Here is a 15,716-nt window from a genome sequence, read left to right as displayed (position 1 = left end):
TGACCACAGTATCCTTATAGACTGACTGCAGGGGTTGGGAGTGTGAGGCGCTCTGTTAAAGTAGTTCGCCTCCTTCCTAAGCAGTCAGTCTCAGTCAGTGTTGACAAGGGGAAGATCGCACCCACAGCCCCTCACTTGTGGGGTGCCTCAGAGTTTAATGTTCTCCCCATTCCTGTTTAATATCTATCTGAAACCAAACCTTGGGGTATTTCTGGACTTGCAGATACTGCTTTAAGAGCAGGTAACAGCTGTGACCAAGAGGACCTTTGCACAGGTGCATCTTGTGCACCAATTATGCCCTTTTCTCAACTGACAGACACCTCAGACAGTTACCCAGGCCCTGATCACTTCACAGGTTAAATTATTGCAATGCTCTCTACATGGAGATTATTGGATTATTGCAGTGCACTCTACATGGGGCTGCCCTTGAAGACCATCCAGATGCTACAGCTGGTTCAAAATGCAGTGATGTCAGCAGTAATAGTGCTTTTTGTTATGTTGATGTGTCACTGATACCATGCAATCTGCATTGGTTGCCAGTCAGCTTCCAGGTGCAAATCAAAGTGCTGGTTCATACCTGTAAACCACCCAGAGTTGCTGGGAGTCAGGTGGCATATAAATGTAATACAATTATTATTATTATTATTATTATTATTATTATTATTGACATAAAGCCTGGTATCTGAGGGACTGCTTATCTCCAATTGTTTCTGCCTCCCCTCTGTACGTTTTGGCAGAGTGAGTGCACTCTGGGTCCCCTCTATTAAATGCTGTCATCTTGTAGGACCGAGGAAGTATACCATCTCTCTTGTGGTCCCCACCCTTTGGAACAGCATGCCCCCAGACATACGGACCTCAACCTCTTTCCTGGGATTCTAGAAAGCTGGAAGACCTGGCTCTGGTCTAATGTGTTTGTGGAGCTCCGGTTGTGGTTTCCTCTTATAGTTATGGTTGCTTTTGCCCAGGCTGTCTATGTTGTTTTGTGTTTTTAACTTTTTTTTACTATTTTTTTGGATTTTGTAAACTGCCCAGAGTCTGCTGGAGTGGGCAGCCCTAAATAACAACAACAGCAGCAACAACAACAACAACAGTCTTGGAGCCACTGAACTAACTTAATTTAAGTTACCACTAGAATGTATAAAAAATTATTGCTAATGGGGTAGGTGGATATGCAGGCATACTGATATGTGAAGAAAGTTTCATATATTTCTGTGACCATTGAAATAAATATTTGATGACTCTTGTTATGAAATCAATACTCCAGTCCTCAAAAATCGTAGTTTTTATTCATTTATAAAGCACATACAGCAAAGAATAGGGAAGAGTAAAGGGATGTAAAATAGGTGAGCATTATTTCAAAAGTAAGAATGAAATGCTTTCTGGGTGATTAATAGTCTATCAGTCATATGTGAACACTGAATCTGTTGTATTTCCTCTGGATTAAAAAGAAGAAAATTACGCTGTGAAATAAAATAGTTTTCTTTTCATAAGTAGGCATCAAGGTTCATTTTTGCCTTTTATCCTGATATCTCCTACAGGAAAAATTGCATTCATTCAAGCCATGGTTTCTTTTCTCAGAGTCCGTCTCTGATGACATGTAAGGATATTTGTGAAAGAGGTACGCACTTTAGTTCTTGATCTTTTCTTTAATTTCTTCTGATGTTTGAGTGAAATTCCAAGTTCCTCCATTATGGCATTAAAAGAAAGACACTGATAAAAGATAGGAGAGAAAATTAAATTTATTGGAGTTAACAACAGATTTCCACCATATATTTTAAAGCATTTAAACCTAGCTATAAATGTGACAGCAGTCACTGTCATATCTTGTGGAAGTGAATTATGAATCTAATGTTAATTAATTTGTTCACTGATGCCAATAAAAGAATCTCCTCTTAAATACAAATCACCGTTTTTGGGGGGTTGCATAAAATCCTGATATCTGATCACTACTTGATTATCATCTTTATTGTTGCTGATTTTTTTATATATTATTAATTTTTGGACCAGAAAATATAGTCAAGAGTTCTTTCTTCAGCCTTCAACAGCTCTCATTGAGATGACTTTTGGCATAGCTAAATTAAACTTTTTTCCACCCTGTATTAGGCACACTGTAGCTAGTAAAGTAAAAAAAAAAAAAAACTATATAAATAAACCAAAAAATCAAAGCATGAGAAAGATAAAATATATTTATTTTATACTGTAAAACTATATTGAGGTAAGACTACTTAAGACCAAAGCTACAGAAATATAACAGGGTGGAAAGCAGATTTTTCTCTCATTTAAATTTGTATTCTACAGAATACAATGCAAGACAGATTCTTGTGTCTTTGATAAACGAATTAGGAGTGAGTTTCAAGTTGAAAGATTTTAAAGAGCAATTTTGAGAAAAATCTGTATCTTAAACAGAGGAATAGCTGTAAGCAAGCAAAACAACATGTTAATTATAATAAGAGTCTTTAAACTGTAGTCCTTAATCTTCCACACCAGTTTTTTTAAAGGCAAGAGCCATTATCAAGTATTGTCTTGTAACAAAAAGAATATAATGTAGGAAAGGAATTGAAAAAGTCATAATCGAACAGCCCAAGTGACAAGGCCTGTTCTCAATAGGGAATTTGTTTTTCCCCTCTTCCATCTGTTTTATTAAAACTGAATCTTGTTGTTTCAAAAACAGCTTGCAATATGACCTGTTTTTGAGGACTGGAGTAGAAAAAATGCATTTTGAATTACAGCCTATGGCAGACAAGCAGGCAGGCATATATATGAATATAAGATTCTCATATTTATCATCAAGAAAACACTTTTACTCAGTAGTATTCAACATGTTTTGCATGCAGTAGGTCCCAAAATCACCCCCTGGTAATTGAAAGTAGAGATAAAAAACACTCTGGAGAGTTGCTGCCTGTCAGGGTAGCAAGCCAGTTTTCCATGTTTATGTTCTAAGTTCTGCATAGAAACTTACATGAAGAAGTTTAAAAAATCCTTATTGTTCTTGATAAAGGTCACACTCCCAAGAAAATAATCCAAAAATGTAAAGACCAGGAATCTATTATCATCACATAGTAAGACAATATTCTTAACACATAAGAAGATAAAAATCCTCAACATCCTCAAAATCTTCACATCAGGGGATGGAAGCAACAAGAAAACAACAAGGGAGTAAGAACCACCTGTGCCAGCCAGATGTTCTAATCTTCACCTATAGCAATGCCTGTGCCTTCTTGGGAAATGAAAATTGTGGTCTGATGCATCTGGAGACCCAAAGGTTGGGGAAGGCTCATGTAGAATACAGAAATATGTAAGAAATGAGCTTAATGATCTAGCCAGTCAGATCATGATTGATAGCTATATATATAAAACCGTGTATATAAAACCATGCAAAAAAGTCATTCTTCACCCATAATTTTTTATTGAGTTTATAGAAAAGATTTTAAAAAATATAAAATAAGATTAAAACTTAACCATACACCTTCATTTACTGAATAGTGGTTGTCATTTAGAATAGTTAAGATAAGAAACATGAAGCCAATACAGAAATCAGTGTAAAAATGTTAAGCATAACTTAACACATTTCATAAAACAGTTTAGATAAAAAGAAAAATGGCATGCAAAGACTGAAGAGTATTAAGTGACTGAATCTGAAGACTCAAACAATAGCAGTGTATCACTTTTAGAATATTATTTCATATATAAAAAATCAACAAATCAAAGAACCTAATTATAATCTGAACTACCTTAAGCTGTTACATTCAAATTCATATAAAGAGAATTGGAGTATTAGGATCTAAACAGTTTTATATCGGAGCAGTTTTATATCTAAAATTAATGAAAATTTTGGGGGCTTCCTATCACCTAATTTCACAATGAAAACAAAGCAAGAGTCGAGTTGATTTTACAAGGTAAGCATACTATTTACAGTGCTACTGGAATGGGCATGTTTACCTCTTTGAGAATCTTCCTCAATAATTGACAACCAGTCATGCCATGCCAGCCAGCCAATGAGGACTTCTGCCCCAGCCCCACAGTTTTGTACCATCTTATTAACAGTACTTATTATCCCCTGTCTTATTAACAGTGTAATATATTTGGATTAGGTAACTATGATTCTCCCCGTCCCCATTACTGCATATATCCATGGGAACATTAACAGGCTGCAATATTAAGGCTCCTGCAGGCTGTTGTTTGGAAAAGAAAGAACTTCATTAACTTGTAGCTAAATATAAAGAAATAATATTTTAAAATCTCACTGTGGAGTCCTTGGTGCTCTCTGAGCCTTGTTTTCTTGCAGACGTTTCATTGCCAGACTAGTCAACATCTTCAGTGCGAAGAGGGAGTAGGCCTTGCTCTCTGTTTATAGACAGTGGCTTGGCACTCAGACAAAACAGCCATCACAGACACATAAAGGTAAACGACATTTACATGCCATTCAAAAGAGACAATAGAAAAGCCAAAAGATCAGAACACTTCCTCCCCAGCAATCAACACCCACATATGCCCATATTAACACTAGGAGTAACACCAGATGAACAATCAAACAGCACAATATACTATAATCAAGGAACTATTAACTCAGTCAATCAACCCAACAGCAAACAACAGCCCAATCAAGGAACTCCCAAGGAGAGAGCAACACCTCCACCAACACAAACTGGACAGTATATAAACGGAGAGCAAGGCCCACTCCCTGTTCGCACTGAAGATGTTGCCTAGCCTGGGCAATGAAAGGTCTGCAAGAAAACAACAAGGCTTGGGGACTCCACGGTTCAACCCTGAGCTACAAATTTTCACTTTGATTGGTAAAACCTCAGTTTTAGGTTATTCCAAAGGAAATGTATGATTTTAATTCATTTTACCTGGGAAGTAAAATGAAACCAAACTATTCATATCTGAAAAAGATGAATCATACAAAAATAATCCAAAGAAGTCACTGATCCCAATGGAAATACAGATGCATACAGTAAGGTATGTATGTAACTATTCCAAGTCATGCAATGCCCACAGGAATGAGCATTCCCACTGGAACAATGGAATAGGATTAGTATTTCTGTCCACATGGCTAAATAAATGATAAAGTGAATTTGTGCCCATGCACTGCATTACAAATGAGGATTCTATCTGATCTGTATTGGCTTTTTTAAATTCAGAGAGTTTCAGAATATCCATGCACACACACTTGTTCTGTATTGGAACCTTTCCATTTGGGGAATGATTTGTCATTTCCATGAAAGACCTAACTATCCTTTAAAGAAATATCTGGGAGCCCTGGAGGTCAAAAATTCAAGATGGCGGTTGCCACAGCGTGATCAAAGCCCCACCACCTTTGTACTTACATCAGTATTGCATGCACAAAGGGGTAAGGCTTTGATCACATTGTTACAACCACTATCTTGATTTTTTTTAAAATTCCTCTTCTCCCCGCAATCCTGCAGACACCACTGATCCTCCATTCTAGCAAAGAAAACTATTTATTGTCATACTATGTTCATACCATTCTACTATACTATGAAGTGGAATTTATAAGGTATTTACCTACATTTAGTCTCAAACTGACTGAAGGATTAACCAATAGTTTTACCTCTTCCTCCTAAGCTATTTCACATGTTAGGCTTCTATAGGAAATGTCAACCCAGAACATCCTTAAGTACATGAAGAAATAAGTTATTTCGATCCAGGGTTTTCCCCCTTAATGTATGTTGTTGAAGGAATTTGCTCTTAGCTAAACACACCTTTCCTTTACTGTAACTATACAGTATGAATTGAGGGTTGGGTTCGAATCCCTTGTTCTTCCCGAATTAATTTGCCACAGTCTAACTCTGTAGATAAGGTAGTTCCAGAAGTGGAGTTGGATGGATGAGTTTGTTTACACTGCTGTCCATAAAAGAAACAAAAGGCCTTGTTGCATGCAAAAAGGAAAATATGGAAGAAAAAGAAAAAGAAAAATATTAACCAATGTAATAAAGTTTTAGAGAGAATGATACCAAAACTATAAGACAACATATTTATGGAAAATGAAAATTGTGAAACGTGTGCAATAATAATTTGAATTCTCTAGGATATACATATGCATATTTTACCATATTATATCAAATGTGTTAATATGTTGAAAATTAGCAACTTGTATATCAACTCTACCGTTCATATTTCTCATAACTTTTATTAAAGCTTCAAGGAAAGAATTTGTATTTTCCCTTTCTTATTCTTTTATAGGCTGACAAGAATCAATCCATTTTCTCAGGGATATACACAATATTCTTGTCAACTTTGCTTTAATATTGATCTCTGTCTGCTCTAGACTATTAATTGGGTAACATTCTTGTACCTCATATAGGTTTGTAGCAGTGTTTGGACAGCAGAGATCCAAGCCAACCCCAACATGTAAGCAGAAAAATAAGAGATCACTGAAATGATCTATAACAAGTACTTATAGAGAAATGTATACAGAGTATATAACTTCTATTGGTTTGAAGGGCACAGCAGGCTTTGCATGTTTGAGGGTCACATTCTCATAACAGGCAGGACCAGAATACCTTTTTCTGGGGGATGCAGAGGATTAAGGGATACTTAGCCCTTTGCAAAGTTTAAGGTAATCAGTTTGCCACTTAACTTCTCCACCCCAAAAGTAATAAAAAGAACCAAATGGGATTTAGGGGTTGCAAAGGGATGCTGGACGTATGTGTGTCCTTCTGTAAATCATGGTGTCTTCTAGCAGGGTTTGGTCAAACATGGTTGTTATATGATTGGGGGCTGCACTCACACATACTAATTCACCCTCATGCATACACATGCACATAGGGACCCATATTATCATAGACTGTAGTACCCTTTATACAGTATATAAAGGATATATTTACCCTTTACATTGCATTCTCTCTCACATGTACGTAGAGTTATTTTCCATTCCACCATTCTGGTGAATAAAGATGACGAGGTTTAAGCCTTCATTCCCTTCATGTTGAAATCCCCCACCTCCTAGCATCAGTCACTTGGAAAATAAGTGAACACTGTACAGAGATCAGCCTCCTTGTATGTCTCTCTTTCAACTTAAGTTGCAACTCCAGTGTTGGAGGAAATACCCCATTGGGAGCATCATTTCTATGTGTCATTTTACCTATTTAAATTACACTTTTGCTTGTACAAAGAATGGTTTGGAGTGTATTGGTAAAGGTGATGCTTGGGTCCTTTTTTCTAGCAAAGTCATTTGTTGAATAGTACATCCTGGAATCCTTTGTTGAAATACCACAATTCTATCCCCTTTTTCTGCCTCATGCAGATAATGCCAAAACATTTAAACAGAGGAGGCTGATAAGTGCGCCAGCCATATCCTCACTTTGATTCCATTGAAATTCCATCACTTCTATTCAGTTGACCTTTATTTATTACCCAGTGTGCTCCTGCAGATGAAGAGCATAAACTCTGTACTCTTTCATTGCACTAGGCAGAAAAGTCTTATCAAGACTAACAGTGTTATTATGATGACAATGATGCAACAAGACATTGACTTTGCCGACAGTTATAGTCTTATAGGACTGCCCATACCACTAGGCAGAAGCTATTGCATAGGGCAGATCCTACCACTGGGAAAAGCCTACTGTTGGGCAGAGTAGCTAATAAAAAGACATAAAGGATTAATCATTAGTTATTTCACATCTTCTTAGGACAAAATGCTTTAGGCCAGATATGCAGAAGGCAGCTCTTCTGGAACTCAATAATAAGCAGAAGTGGGTTTTGTGTGCCTTGGTTGGATCCCATACTTTTATGCGAAGGTACCACCCAGACTGAGCTCTGCTGGACTTACCTGTTCAATGTCACTATTTTTCCTTGATTTGTAAATAAATTCTCCAATAGCTACAAACACAGAAAGAACTAGTCCTGCCGCAAGCACTATAAAAATGCCCCCAATGTTTTCCACGCCAAGGGCGCTGGCTTCTTTGCTCTCCTCCTCTGGGCAGCCGTTGCCTCGCCACCACTTTTCCTTCATCATGTGCAACTTCCCTTCCTCTTGTAACTGGAGAATGGCAATGGTGATTTTGTCTCTATAAGGAGAGCCTGAAAGGAAGGGAAAAGAGTAAAACAAAATTGAATATGTCAGGCTGTATATGAACATGAAGAAAAACAAGTTACACACCTGCAAAAAACCCACATTTGTTTGTTTGTTTATTTCTAATTTAGATTATAAACCCACCCAACTCAACACTGACTCTGGGCTGCAAGTGGTGAGGTACTTCAGGGTTATAGCACTGAATAAGGATTGCTTCCCTTGGAATAGTGAAAGCTTATTTCTTATAACATTTGGTACATTTACCAATAAACCAGATTTGTAATTTATTTGTAAATATTTAGTTTTAGTACAGATAAAAGTAAAGAGTAACAGTCCAATATAGATAGAATTAGATATTACAAAATTTGTTCTACATTTAAGAGTCTTATAGAAACAAAAATAGTTGTTTCTACCTCAGAGAATCTGGTTAAAAAAATGCTTTCTCACAAACAGCTTATGTATGTATTGGCAGTCACTGGGATAGTGACTTTAAATCAATTACTGTGTAATCATTATTTTAAGGATTTTTTCTGACTTCAGGTTGAATTTGGTCTTCATAGTTCACAACAGTGGCAGTATTTTCAACTTCAGCATGTTTTAACAGCTCAATTTGGGCCAGATGCTTTGGCCAATTCAAAGGCACCTGAGATCCATAACAGAAGTTAAACTCTCAACATTTAGTATTAAAAGTTTGAGGATATTTTTAAAGTGGATAGCACTGGAATAGGTCAAACTTGAACCACAGAATTGGAATCTCCATCAGTGCCTCATCAATGGTTTCATGTTCTTAAAAATGTTTAAATGGTATTGATAGATTTTGGATTAAAGCTTATTCATCAAAAATTTGTATTTAGATTATATTAGAGTCCCCAAAGAATAGATTAAAAAGCAGAGACATCAGATTTTCTCTGTTGGAGATGTTGACTTCCAGGTAAGGAATGATGAACGAGCACACTCTGAATGAGTGGAGGCGACATCGTGGCCATCACTGAAGGACTGGCGATTAGACCGGTACCTCTCCAGATAAGGAGAGGATGGGAGATTGGCCATTTGTGCTCCAGATGGCTGCTTCTCACGAGGAGACTGCAGAACAGTGGTTTCCCATGGGTTTGAGCACTGAGAGGTGAAGAAAGCCATCACACTCTCAACCGCAGTGGAGCCTTTTTAAGGACACCAAGTTCACTAACTTCACTTTCTAATCACTTTTGGAAATTTCCTATTTAACTATCTTAAGGCTAACATAGATCTTCAAAATGACAGGTTTGAAGCCACCTGCTGAGTTTACCTTCATTCCAGAATAAAAGAAAAATTAACTATAAGCTTAAGAATTTAAAGAATTTGAAATAAATGGAAAAAAGCTGAGCAAGATGTTAATTCAAGAAAGTTATAAACAGATTAAGGGACCAGAGGAATTTGGATTATTAGGAGTTTTGCTATAAGATTTTGGAAATAACCATATAAATAAATAGCACCTTTGTGGGAACTAAATTATTTAGTCCACTTAAGTCATAACAGAAATTCAAGACATTATGATTTCAGATATTGGACATTAGAGTGGACTGATGATTCCAGGCATAAAAGAAAAAGAGAGCGAGAGAGGCTTGCCTTTTGTCTTTGTTCAGCATTAAGACAAAATGATAGAAAATGGTATGACATTATAAATAGTCCAGGCAGCATGTGAAGAATGGGGACAGAAACTAGCAGCTATAATGTCAGCAATGATGTCTACCTCTATGGATAGACTATGTCCAAAAGATATTAAATGAGAAATGACAGACGTCAAATAGAATACCCTGGAAGATCTATAGGGTAAAGAGCTGAAACAAACCTCATTTGATGCAGAAATATTAGAATATAAAGAAATTGTTGAAATACTGGGAAAAAAAAGTGGATTATAAAACAGATGACAGTTAAAGTGGAAATACAAATGATAAGCCAAGAGAATAACCTGAATAATGATTCATTACTGGATTTACAAAAGAGGTTTGCTAAAGCCTGGAAGAAGCCCTTGAGATGAGAAAAAGAAAAACTGAAGAGAGCTCAAATCCTATAACAACATCTGAATGAATTAAATATCAAGATAGTTAGAAGCAAAAGGAAGGAGTACAAAGTTGGTTTGTTTGACCAAGGTTAAAGTAATATATGTTTCTATAAAACTTTGGGAACCCTTTATGGACTTTTTGCTTATACCAGGATTGAAATGTTAATGATTTATGGATTTGCATACGGATAAAGGATGGGTTATGGGAAGAAGAGATACTTGCACGTAGCCTTACAGGGGGTAAAGAATCACTAAGTTTGTTTGTACTTGTTGTGAAGAAGATTGAAAGTCACTTCTTTAAATATTTATTTTTTCTTTTTCTTTTTTCCTCTTTCTTTTTTCTCTTTTTCCTTTCTTTTCTTGCATCTGCTATTCTTTCTTTATTTTTGTTTTTCTTTCTGAGTTTAGTTTGTATTGTCTTAATTGTTTTTTTAAAATCAATAAAATATCTAAAAAATATATTTTCTCTGTTGGAGATAAAAAAAAATCAAAGTCATTGAGAGTCAGGCAACATACAAGTTTAAATTTTCATCATCATCATCATCATCATCAATGTGAGGGTTCATTCATACAAATGATATGGTCTTGTGAATTCTTGACATTTTCCTGGAATATTTATTGGGAAATCTTTAAATATTAATGATGTTAATGTGACATTGAGTTATATACCAAAGCTCTGGAATCTGAATGTTTGTGAGGAATTATTGTTGTACCATGCATTAGGGGTGGGGATGGGGTTGGTAAAAAGAAAATATTGAGAGATTGGAAAAGGGATATTATTCCAGTTATTGAGGATTGGCATTTGGAAATGTGAGATTTATATGTCCTGGAAAAGGCAATATAAATAGTCCAGGCAGCATGTGAAGAATGGGGACAGAAACTAGCAGCTATAATGTCAGCAATGATGTCTACCTCTATGGGTAGACTATTCAAAAGATGAAGCAATATGTTCATCTTTGGCATAGATTTTATGATATTTCATAATAATATATTTGATTATATTATAATATTATATACTATTTCCTGTAAAGCAGTGAGTATAAGTTAAATATATATATGGTAGGATTTTTTTTTCAGTTTTTCCCCTTTTATTGATTTTTTAAAATCATTTAGTTTAATACTGTTATTGTTATGTATGTTGATCCGTTACATGTATTCTGTACTTTCTGAAAATAAAGAAAAAAATAAGATAAAGATTTTAAAGAACCAGAGATAAAAATAGCAGCAATGAAGATGCTTTAAACTCTTTTGATTAAACTCTTTTGATTAAGTCAAGAGGTAGCATAATATTGTGTGGAACTTATCTGCATTTATTTAGAGGACATAATGCAATTTTTCCTGCTCCTCAACCCACAAAACTCTTGTCAACCTCTTGTTAAGTAGAATATGTTTTATATTAAAAAGTATTCTAAAATGCTTACCATTAGCTACCTATCAGTGATTATAAGTATCATATTTCTTACCAATAGGAGTTCCTACACCATAACCTTTCGAATCAATGAGTCCCCCAATCTGGGTGAGATTGCAGTTTCTCTGAGTGACATATTCTATACTGGTTGATTCCATCAGCAGAGCATAATCAGTAGTGAGCACACGCTGGATGCCTTCATCATTGTTCTTCACCAGAGCTGTCTGCTGCCTGCTGCTCATAAATGCCCACATTTTCTCATAAGTTGAGATTTTGGATTTCTAAGGAGAGAAATTATAAGCAGCAGAAATCAGTACTGTTTCTCGTATGTTAATTGCTAAGCATTCCAGGATGACATTGCCCTTGTATTAGACCTCAGGAAAAAAATCCTGTTGTCTTCAAATGATTTCTACTAAATTTAGCTCTGTGGACAGCATCTTTACATATAATGACTTTCCATCAGCTAATATGTTGCTCATGTCATTACTGAGGTGTGCATTTAGAGTTCATTATATAGGAAAAGAGTGTGATTTCTCTCTGTTTGACTATGGTAGAAGGTATTATCCTTAAACTTAAGTCTGTATATTTTACAGATTGTTGTCAATGTTTTAAAAAAGATAAAAAAGATATATGGGAGTTAGACTGGGAACTAGAGTTTCTCAGAGTGGAATTGTTAGTTATGTCAATAACAAACATCATCCTAGTAGACAATAAAGTTTCCTTTCTAGCTGTGCCATGTCGAGTATCTGGTAAGCGTTAGTTAAGTTCAAGCCTGACAACATAAGTTGAAATGTGGGTTTGGAATGATGAGAGACAGTATGGTTCTAATCTTGTTTTCTCTTTCATTGCTAGAAACAGAACTATGTACTAGTCAAGCACAGGAAAAACATGTGGTCCTATCTGCAAATTTTCAACGATTAAATAAAAGTGAACACAGAAGTATGCAAGAAAAAGCTTCTAGGATAGTATCAACATTCTTATCTGTTGATGCTACATTTCAAGCTAGTGCCATCTATATAGTGTGAAGGAATATCTTTAAGTCGTCACTTATTAATAGAAATAGCCACTTCAGTCTAAGACGTGAAGACTTTTTATAAATAAAGAAGGATCCCAAGACAGAGAGTTGCTACTGGAACAATCAATATTTACACGTATCTTTAAACTGTCATTTAACTGTAGAGTTTACTGTATTTTAACTTTTATTATGTTATCTGAATCAAGTTAAATCTTGACTTAAATATCAAGTTTGTTTTGTACAGGCAGAACATTATAACAAGCACTTCTGTCACCATATTGCCATATCGTACCATAAAGCAGCAAAGCACACGCACAAATACAAAGAACAATATACAATGAACACTGATAATTAAAAAATAACTAGTGATAACTAAATAACGAAAGGCCAGAATTGAGTCTTTAGCTTAACAGCATTGCTGATAAATAAATAATTATGAGTCATTCCTTAGAATCAAAACACTAGGACAGAGAGACACTGTCTCCCCCAATGAAGCACAATGTGGACTATCGGGCATATGTTACATTCTGAAAATCTACTTGAAATCATTCATATTATGGATTTCTTCCTTTATTATTGGGTTGATAGTGGGTGCTGCATTCCTGATCAGACTATTTACAAGCTTCACAGATCACTGCAATTATGTTAAAAAAGAGCTTTCTTTTATCCAAGGTAATGCTGACACATGGCTAGCTCACAAGAGGAAGCCTGTAAATACTTATTTTTCACCAGATACTTTATGACCATGAAAATCAATCCTCTACTCAGATTTGAATCTGTTTTTTTCTAGAAAGCAATCCATCTTAATAATTCCATGTTTAAACAAAGCACTGCTTTGCCCAAAGATTATACCTAATGAACTGGCCAATTGTAGTCTTCTAAACTTCAGCGCAGACTTTTCTTATTTCCAATTTAGTGATTTTTTTCATGCAGTCTAAAACTAAAACCATACTAATGAACAACTTTACCATTATTTGTTTAGTTTCCTGAGAAACGTAATCTTAAGTGAGATAATGACTTTCTTGAAAGAAAGTGAGTGAGCTCTTCCTTGCCTTAGGTGAAAGAATGCCATTGAGCAGAATCCCATTAAGATCCTTTTGAAGAACAGAATTAAGTATCATCTCAGACAAAATATATTGTTCTAAGGACGTAGTTATAAGAGCTATGGTACTTTAAATAATTGAGAAAAGAGTGTTTTAACATTAGAAGAGTACAGCTACTCTTTTTTAAATGCTGTGTTTGTCTGTTTGATTATAGTGTCAGAGAAAGCACCCCAGAAACTCTCTGCAAACAAGGCAAACATGTGTCTTACATTTAGTTTATTCACAAAGGCTTCAGGGAGGAATGAAGCAACAAGTCATCACTAACTGTATAAAAAACCAGACATGCATACTTCGATAAATATCTAGGAAAATAACAATGTATGGTTTTGGAAAGAATTAAAAATATCAAAAATGAAATGAAACCAATATCTCTCCCATCTCTGTTTCTTTTTCTTTCTTCTATCTGTAACATAATTTCACTATAAACTTGCTCATCCTGACCACTATGAGAGGGCAGCCATTTAAAATATAAAACTATCAGTCACAAAAATGGAAATATCTGTTCTCAGAATATCATGGAAGAATCAAAAGAATATTTCTTTCCAAGTTCTGATAATCTTGCCAATCTGCCATAGCTTCTTTTGCGTGATAACTTCCTAAAGGTTAGCTTTGTCTCTATATCATGCAGAAATCCCACAGCAGGAAGCTGGATAACTATAATTACCTGCATCTGTTCCAGTCTGCCTTTTCTCAGATTACCAACTGCTGCATGTGTCTTTGTGTCTGTGTGTTTGTGCGTCTGTGTGTCTGTGTCTGTCGTCTGTGCATGCTTTCTTCATAGCTTTGGTATAAGACCCAGAAAATCAAAGCAGACTGAGACCAATCCCTGTGAACTATGTTATATTTATTATTCCTGAATAAAATATGTTAGTATCATAGACATATCAGAATACTTCATGAGTTTAGTTAATTTTGAGGTAAGGTTGGCAAATCCAAAAATGCTGACAGGTGGGATAGTACACTGGCAAAAAAAGAAAAAGAAAAAGAAAAAAAGTTGTAATAACACACTTTTATTGGATATCTCTGTTGGAGCATAAACTAGAAAAAACATATTATTTTAATTGAATTGTAAACCGCCCAGAGTCTCTTGTGAGATGGGCAGTGCAGAAATGTGAGAAATGACTAAATAAATAAATAAATATTATTAATTTGAATTAGTATCTCTTACAACAAATTAACATGTCCAACTTGACAGCTGTACAAGTTCCTGCTTGTCTCCCAAAGTAAATTGTTGTCACACTTGGTTGAGTCAAGGATAAATAGAAATTGAAAGAAAATGAGTAAGCAATGGAAAAATGAGGGGCAAAACACAAAAGAAATATATAGACAGCAGCAGGTGTATCATTTCCAAGTTGATAAAACTAGCAAGCAAGTCTAATCTGAAGCTTTTGCTACAAGTTCAGGAAATATTATGCTTTGCTTATCATTAAAAGTCTTCCTTATTGGTCTGAGTGATATGTTGGCAATTCATGCTTTTGACTTAAGAAGAATTGGCAGGTTCAAATTTAATTAGGGTTTGCTGAACAAGGCATAGTGGTCTGGTTTGCATGTAATTCTAACCCATAAAACACAACAACCAAATTATAATTTCAATACAATTAACTAGAGTAATGTACATAATGCAACCCTTTGTTAGAACAGCTGACTCTCAATTTGAAGATGTCCACATTTTTAATTAAGAACGAGTAAATTGGTCAAGAATCATTGTGCTGTTGCCTAAAATTCTGAACACTTCAGGTTGAAAAGTGGGATTTGCATATTTCATATAGTCCACAGTGCCAAGAATTATTTTGATCATATTCAAGAATTTCCAATTTCTTTTTAAATTTTAACACCTCAGTCAGTTTCTTTTGTAGATCCAGTGAAATATCCTTTTCTAAATCATTCTCTTGGCCTGTCAGTGGTGAATCCATTTTCAATACCATCTCTATCTTGCCACATAATTTTTTTTTCTAAATCTGTTATTTCTTCAATAACATCTTTTGGACATAGTCTATCCAAAGAAGAAATGAAGAGAAATCAAACCCTACGACAATATTTGAACGAACTAAAGATTGAGATTAATAGTATAACATAGCATTAAAAGCTCTTAACGTTTCAGATGACAAAAAGTT

General features: G+C 35.2%; 1 protein-coding gene across 1 annotated transcript in view; it reads right to left on the bottom strand.

The window, feature by feature from the left end:
- Positions 1-1,554: 1,554 nt before the first annotated feature.
- Positions 1,555-15,716, bottom strand: part of GRIK1 (glutamate ionotropic receptor kainate type subunit 1) — a 169,391-nt gene continuing 155,229 nt past the window's right edge. The window contains exons 15-17 of the mRNA XM_063304710.1: positions 11,540-11,765; positions 7,793-8,043; positions 1,555-1,710 (exon numbers count right to left, since the gene is read on the bottom strand). Of these exons, the coding sequence (XP_063160780.1) occupies positions 1,555-1,710; positions 7,793-8,043; positions 11,540-11,765 (633 nt within the window). The remainder of the gene's footprint in view (positions 1,711-7,792; positions 8,044-11,539; positions 11,766-15,716) is intronic.

Source organism: Candoia aspera, chromosome 5 (assembly GCF_035149785.1).
Source record: "Candoia aspera isolate rCanAsp1 chromosome 5, rCanAsp1.hap2, whole genome shotgun sequence".
In the NCBI taxonomy this organism is placed as follows: Eukaryota; Metazoa; Chordata; class Lepidosauria; order Squamata; family Boidae; genus Candoia; species Candoia aspera.
The sequence above is the reverse complement of the archived record's forward strand: the minus strand, read 5'-3'. Positions and strand labels throughout refer to the sequence as shown.